The sequence below is a fragment of the Phaethon lepturus genome, unplaced genomic scaffold, assembly GCF_000687285.1.
Source record: "Phaethon lepturus isolate BGI_N335 unplaced genomic scaffold, ASM68728v1 scaffold3216, whole genome shotgun sequence".
NCBI lineage: Eukaryota > Metazoa > Chordata > Aves > Phaethontiformes > Phaethontidae > Phaethon > Phaethon lepturus.
The window spans coordinates 38,103-46,190 of NW_010546819.1; the positions used below are offsets into that span (position 1 = coordinate 38,103).

Consider the following 8,088-nt stretch of genomic DNA (forward strand, 5'->3'; position numbering starts at 1 on the left):
CTTGTTAAGTCGTGCTGTCATTTTGTTAAGGACATCCGGCACTCACCTGTTTTTAAAGCAAAGTCTTGCAACTGCATAGGCAGAAATGTGGCTGGGAGGAACCAAACAGACTAGACTAGAAGCAGATGGTACTGGAGTATTTTAACTGGTGAAGTACTCACTTATGAATCCTGTAATGGAACAAAAATCCTAAATCCTTATATTTTCTTCTTCTTCTTCCAGAAAACAGCTGTACAACCCTCTGGCAGGTTTGCTCTCTAGTGCTGCTCTACATAGAGGATAGTCGTCTGTTGTTGTTAATGTTAGTTAAAACAGCAGCGGTCTATGCTGTGGCTCTGAAGATCTAAATGATTTTTATTGTGGGTAAATATGATCCCACATGGAGGAATTTCTGACTTTGTAGGTGATGTATTTTTTATTTTTGCTCTGGGCAGCACGCTGCCAAGTGCTTACACTAAATGGACGTTAACATCTGAAGTCCCAGGCTCAAAGAGCAGGAAACACAGGCTACCCATCTCAGTTCTGGTTCAGCATGTTGCCTGTTTACATTTAAAGTTTAGTTTGATTTGGGTGGCTCTGACTACTTTAGTTCAATTTCTAGCTTTTTCACAAAGACCTCATATTCCAAAAAAAATCTGAAATTGAAATCTGATATTCATAAAACATTTTCAGTAATTAGGAAGTGTGTGTATTTCTTTGAGTACTACATTTTAAAATGCTTTTACATGGTACTTGAATTTTGGACTCTAGATCAGATGCTAAGTGATTAAAAGGATCTTAATTTTAAATGAAGCCTGTCTTCTTTCTTATCTATAGTGAGGTCTAGAAATTTGGGATGGGGCAGCTCCTCATTCTGGGTGGGGAGAAGACCTGTTTGTTTCCTTACTTAAGTAAAAATGAAAATGCTAAATCTGTTGTTACTCTTCTCCCTGGACACAGATTTTGGTATACATGTAGAGGTTGAAGCAGGCAGCTCTCGGTCCTTTGGATTCTCATGTCATAAACTTTTTTCCTGAAATACCAGGACTTAGGATGTGTCTTTGATGATGTTTGGCAGTCAAACTGTTACATTTTGGGTTGGGACTGAATGCCTGCCCATTAGCATGCTTCATCATCTGGCCCTGCATGGATTATTTTGTTCTTCTGCTCAGTATTGAGAAACTAATATCTAGAAGGTAACTCATTTGTTTCCTTTTTCCCTGCTCTCCTTGTGGTATTTTTAGCTTAGAGAATTAGGGTTTAACAATGAAAGAAAATAAAATGTGAGTATCAACCACTATGTATTATGGTGATAGTAATAGAAATGTGTAGCATTGCTTACATTATGTTAATAAGCTAGGAATGTTTTAGGAAGGACAAAGTCTACAAAGTTACTTTTTGCCAGTTTGGGATCCATGTATGAACAAAGCCAGCAGAAGAACAAAGCCTCGCTGTATTTAATGTATGTTCAATGGTGGTATTTTTCAGTAAGCTGCTAATGAATTTTTCAGTAGCCCCACTAATGTAATTTTTAAATAGTCCTTTTTTTGTTGTTGTTTTCATGCAGGTTACAATGAAAGCCAAGCAACTGAAGGATTCTGTTACATATACACCAGGTGTGTGCTACTAGATCCTCACTGATGCTTATAACAAGCACTGTATTTGGATTATAGCTATGCGAATGGAGTGCATTTTGTACCTTCAGGGTATGCTTTGCAGAGGGTCTTTTGCAACCCTGCCTTACTTTGAGCAAAGAGAAGAACTGATGGGTATTCTGAGGGAATGTTTCCCTTTAGCTTAGTTTATTCTTACTCAGTTTATTGTGGGTTCTGTTCATTTGTTCACGCTGTTCTGTTCTTCTGTTCGTTTATATCCATGTGGTAATTTACTAGTACTTCACATATACCAGGTAAACTCATAGTTGGCAAAGTTCATTGCTTCCTAACAAATACCCTGATTTCTCGATAAGCATTTTCTTAAGCTCTTAACCCAGAAGAGCTTTTTCTCCTCTCTGTTCTATTCTGGGTACCTTTTATTTGCAGGCAGTTCCCTGCTTGTTTGTGGTTTGGTTTATTTTTTTACAAGTGTAACAACAATACTTCTAACAGGTATCATTAGACTCTCAGAGCTTAAAACACTGGCCCAGAATTCCAAGAACGTCAAAGTCAATGTGAATTTGCCAGATCACATAATCACCCAGCGAGAAAGGGAGGAGGAAGAAGAGGAGGAGGAGGAGGGGAACTACGATCACATCCCAGAGCAGACAGATGTCCAAACAGATCAAAAGGAAACCATTGGAAGTGAAACTAGACACCGCAAACGAAAAATTATCAAAGCACCTGAAATGACTTCACTAGCAGCAAAAGAGGTACCAGAAGAGAAGGGCAGAGGAAGACGCCAGAAGGATTTTGATAACACTGAGCAAGAGGAAGAGAGTGATGATGAGAGCAGAAAAAGAGAGAAGAGCCGTGCCCCTGAAGAACTGTGGACTCAAAATCAACAGAAACTTCTTGAAATGGCCTTGCAGCAGTATCCAAAGGGAACATCGGATCGCTGGGATAAAATAGCAAAATGTGTTCCTGGAAAAAGCAAGGTATGTTTAGTTTTAATTGTATAAATCAAGGGGAAACATATTTTCTACCAATTTCTGATTACCTTAAGAACTGGGGGTCCATGCAGAAAGGTGAGGTCTTTACTTAGCCTATCAGTCCAGACATAATCGACCTAAAGTGCATTACTGTCATGTTTGCTGTTTATATTTAAAGTATATTTTCATTTAATTCAGTTTGTTTGCTCTATTACAGAAAATGTTGAAATACCTCCTGTTTCATTTAAAATACCTACCTCTCCTCTGCCTTTCAGATCTTCAGTTGCAGGACAAATTAGATTTTTAAACAAATTTTGATTCAAAGTTAGTAACCAAATGTTGGTGAGACGCTTTGCTTACACTTTTACAATACCTTTCTCAACCCACCTCAATGAACAAACAAAATAAGTAATCCATCTGCAAGTGTTAAATGCTCAATAATCTATCTAATGTTCTTTTTGTAAGTATAATCTTTTTAAAATAGCGTTTGTTGTCAGTGATATAGTTGGTCTGTGTTAGATTCCATAATAGTTGTGATAGATTAGTGTGCTTGCTTCAGTCATTGTAGCTGCAGAAAATCCTAATTTTATTTGTGCCAAAACCAGCACAGAGAGCAGGAAACGTGGCGGGGAGATTTGAGTGTTCCTCTGGCTCTGAAGCTGTTCAACAGTATCTGGTGTCAGTAGGTGCTCTGTTAGCAACCATAAAGGCTTGTCTTTAACAGGGTAACCTATCTGCAGCGTGGCTTGTACCAGAATAACTGCTCTGAAATAGATATTGGAACTGTTTAATAATTGCTTTTACAGTCATTGTCAAGAAATACTGGGTAACTGTTAAGATTCTTGAGTTTGTATGTAAAGAGAGGAGTTATCCATTAAAAAATGTAAATTGAAAGTTCGTTTTTTCTAATCCATACTCTGCACTAGATGTAGATTCTCCTTCTGCAATTCAGTGCACCACTTTTAATTAAAAAAAAAAAAAAACAAAAAAAAAAAAAAAAACAAAAAAAAAACCACCCCAAAAAAACCCCTTCCAAACCTCCCCCCAACCCTCAGAACCTAGCTCTTCTAGAATGAAGTAGCATGTATAGAGTTAAAGCAATACTAAATTATCAAACTTTAATTAACACACACATCTGTTTTTCCTTTTAGGAGGAGTGTATAGCAAGATACAAGTTGCTTGTTGAACTGGTACAAAAGAAAAAAATGGCTAAAAGCTGAATGTCCTGAGCAGAAGAGATTTAGCTCATCTTTGTCAAAATGGGGTTTTAAAACTCATACGCAGGAAACTGCATTTTTGTACCTCAGTATTTCTATACGTCATGTGCCTTAGTAAAAGAAAATATCAATAAATCTTATACCATCCTACCTATTTTGTGTGTTGAAGAATGAAGGTGGATTTTTGTGTTGGAGAGCTGCTTATGCAGGTGTGCAATAGCAAAAAATTAGCGGACCTTCAGGAAAAGCCACGCTGATAATCGCATATAAACTGGCAGGTTTACAGCTAATGAATATACAGAATATAAAGAATTTTAAATTTTGTTTTGAAAATGAGAATTGATCTGAAACCATTAAGCAAGGACGAGAGTAACGAAACTCTGCACTCAAGGTATATTTTTTCTTTCTTGCAGATATAAATAGAAGACAATATGCTTACAAGTATGCCTACTGCTGCAGGAAATGTCTAGTCATTCTACTAATATTTTCAAATAAGCAGTATTTCTAATCTTAACTTCCACGTACATTTATATGCATCTGCAATATAATTCCTTTTTTACCAACTCTGCAGACTAACACACATGGTATTTGGTAGTGCTCTTACTTGGTAAAGTTGAAATGAGTAAGAACATTAAAGGCCTCTAATTAAGATACATGAGGCATATACTTTATGACCAGTTTTTAAGTACAGAATAGGACTTAAAAGCTAACGTTATTGGGCTAAGAGTTCTCATATTTGGGGTTTTTTTTGTACACCCTGGATTCAATATAGTTTGATTTCATATTTGAAAAATAGGTAGTAAGGTTTATTATTCATTATGTGCTATTTTGGTTTTCATAATTTTGGAAAATTTATACAAAGCTTAAAATGCTGGAATAAAGGATACTTAATGGGCTGTAAATTATATCAATAAATCAGAGCAGTGATCATAGTCTGTTGCAAGAAACATTAAGGACTTGCATTTTTTAAAGAATCATTTACCACTCAAATTCTGATTTAATACCAGGATTCTAATAAGTTTTTGAGCTTTAATTCCAAATTAAAATGAAAAATCAGGGTACCACGTATCCAAACTCAAAACCGGAGCTTGGTGGCTGAAAATCTCCTTTAACTTTCTGCCATTTACACTGTTGATTTTCCCCAGTAAGTGTTTGTTAATTGTGTTGCTTCTGACAGATCAGCATTTGACAAAATTTCATCCTGTTCCCGTAAAGCTTTAAGGGAGAAGTATTTAGGGAAAGTAACAGTGTTCCATATATGTTCCTTACCAAGTGGAACAGTTTGAAATTTTTTTTTTTTTTGTTATAAACAAAAAACTAAGCTTAGACAGTAGAAATATTGGTATTATGGAAACCTTACTAGACACACAATAATCTAAATTTTGTTTTGCAGAGAACGTCACAGGTTAAGTGCATTGGAAACAAAACATATTTAGAAGCTGTACTATGATCTGCGTGTGCTAATCGATCAAATAGTAATTCTCTGCTACTAACGCGCCTATGAAGGAACAGTCTTAAGTGAGAGGAAGCAAGATATTTTCAGGACACATCAGGAAGTCTTAACTTTACAAAGGTATTAGTCATCCAAGACGCTCAAAGATAGATGACTCTAGCTGTAAAGCAAAGTAATAGAAATGACTACGAAGAGAAGCTGCTAAAATGGTTAGGTGAGTCGGTGAAAATTAACTTGGCGGAGCACTGGTAGGGCTGGGGTAGAAGAACACGAGTGAATGAAGATATGTTGTTCATGAAAAAAAATAGACTGGTAATTAGAATATTTCTGCTGCTTCAGAAAACCAAAGCAAGTAATGGGAGAGTATAGCCTGTGAGGAGAGAGACTTGGCTTTCCTTTTCCAATCTGGGTTTATGGAATGGTGTGCCCAGTTTGGGGTATCATTTCAAGGAAGATACAGACCGTCCAGAAGAGAGCAGGGAATGATCCAGAGTCTACAGTGCCTGATTTGCTAGGAAGGACAGGAGGAATTGTGATATAATAGAGACATAAATCTTCAAGTATGTAAAAGGGGAGCCTTGCACTTGCGTGATCTCTTGGTCTTCTTGATGAAATTATTACAGAACTGTTACATGACTTTTGTGGCTATGAAGAATAATAATAGGCTCTCTTTAGAGTGAGAAATAGTTTAGTTCAATATTGGGGCAAAAAAAAAATTGCAGTGGCAAATGTAATAAGGACTTGGGAGGACTTTGATACCTTTATCATTGGAAATCTTTAAAAACTTACCTGTGTAAGAGTACCTGCCCAAGACTTGCCCATATCACTGGCATGTGTGTGGCACTAGACTTTCTGGATGGGGGTGGGAGGAAGGAGGATGAGCACCACTTCCTGGTAAGAAACTTTCATTTCTTTTTTTGTTTGTAAGAACATTCACACTGAGAAATTTAAGCAGTGCTCTGACAAATACAGTTTATCTGATACAGTTTATCTGAAGGAAGATCCTGAAGGATGGCCAAAGAAAGATCGTACATGTCACTGTGTCACACTTGAAATGAGGGCTGTGAATGTCTAATCACGTGCTGCTCATGCCTGGATGGAAGTGAACTGAAGGATTGCATCCTTATTGCTTGAATAATCAAGCTGCCTGAAAGTAAAGGCAAGCTGGCTGTGTAAGAGAAATGCATTGGCCTCTTCCGCAGTGGAACTGCACCGTGAACTGGTGGCAGGTCCAGCTGCCTCATTGTCAAGCACTGGAAAGGTTTTGCAATGCATTGGTGGGTCGTTTGGAACTGGAAGCGTGTTTCACACTGAGTAGTCTGTCAGTGTAGGCCTTGGGATGAGGAATGTGAGTCGGTGTCCAGCATCAGTGGAGCTAATCTCTGCAACCATGTGCTCAGAGACACCCGTCTAGGATGGATCTGTCACATAGTGAAAGCTTTGTCCAGGCCCTGTCCAGTCTTACTTCATGCTTCATTCCTCAAGGGCCTAGGCTAAGCTTTTGTGTTTGGCTATGGGGAGGAGGGTGATGGAGGGTAGGCATCCAAGATCTTCAGGCTCTCTCAGGGTCCTCTCTGGCAGAGACCGCAGGCCCTTCTGGCAGTGGCTCTTAGCCTGTGGTCACCGAGGCGAGATGCGATGTTCTCTAGAGAAGCGGTCAGCTGCAGCCAGTCTGTCTCCGTATGAGACCCAGCCTTTGCGTTGTCGTGGTTCTGGTGTCCACCACCAAAGCTACTGTTTTTCTGAAACTTCCTCTCCATGAAAATGGAGGTCACTCCAGGCTTGGGATTTAAGCAACTTCTTCCAACTCCTGTTGTAGCAGGGGATGCAGATTTTTTTCAAGTAATGTTAGTATTTGACTGTGAGCAAAATATTTTTGTTTCACTGGGCAGCTGTGAACTGTACCTCAAAGTGCCTTTTGCACTGTAACTTTGTGCATGAAAAGCTTTCAGTCTTACAGGGTCTGTGCTGTAGCTCTTATATGGTGACTTGCACTTAAATGAGTGAGATCTGAGTCTATTTATTTTGAGCATATTCTGTGTGTCCCTGTTGGTGGGATAGCCAAGACCCTATGGAAAGGGGCATTTGGGGCAGACTAGCCAGGGAGGGTGGTATTGCTGTACCGTGCTGAGGATATAGTCCAAGTGCCAAGCTCTAAAGCGTCAGGATTTTGTAAAGTAAAGTAATGGCCTGACAACCAGACACAAGTGAATGAGTAGGGTATGACTGAGAAGCTGTAACGGTTAATAGTGCTCGAGTTTAGGTTAGTTCAGTTCTCAGAGAAAGACTAACAGCTGCTGTTCTGCAGATCTAAATGTTTGGACTGTATTATTCTCAACTTTACAAGCTGACAATGTACGAACTAATTTAAAAAAAAAAAAATTCTTTTGGGGATGGTTTTGCAATGTGACCTCTTTGAGATGAGAGTCTGAAAATAATAGAAACACTGAGTGTTTTGCCTTTAAAAGAGCCCTCCCTTTGGCAGAACCAACAGCGAGACTTTAGTGCAGCTTATGAAAACCAGGCACCATAAAATCAGTCAGTTAAATGTCACACAATTGCATTGCTGAGAGTAGCTCCTACTAATACAGCTTGAATGGATGAGGTTGATAAAAGCAGGATTTGAGATGTCGTAGGCTGTCCAGAATTAGTTGGCTCCTGTAAGCCATAACGTGTGTTGTCATTGTTGTCAGTAAAGCTGGATTTTGGTGAGGAAAAAAAAAAAAAGCAGCAGAAAGTTTAAAAGCCTTTAAGTTAACATGAAACTCTCCTGAAATGCAGCATGTTTAGCCTGTGCTGCTCTGGTGACACAGACCCCAGAGCGGTTCCTGATGTGTCTCGCGGCGGCTCCG

The 8,088-nt window shown here is 38.8% G+C and overlaps 1 protein-coding gene across 1 annotated transcript in view; it reads left to right on the forward strand.

The window, feature by feature from the left end:
* The window catches only part of LOC104622593 (dnaJ homolog subfamily C member 1-like), a gene marked incomplete at its 5' end in the record, with an annotated part of 16,070 nt that extends 12,136 nt beyond the window's left edge, over positions 1-3,934 (forward strand). The window contains 3 exons of the mRNA XM_010289428.1: positions 1,547-1,595; positions 2,088-2,572; positions 3,718-3,934. Of these exons, the coding sequence (XP_010287730.1) occupies positions 1,547-1,595; positions 2,088-2,572; positions 3,718-3,786 (603 nt within the window). The remainder of the gene's footprint in view (positions 1-1,546; positions 1,596-2,087; positions 2,573-3,717) is intronic.
* Positions 3,935-8,088: the final 4,154 nt, after the last annotated feature.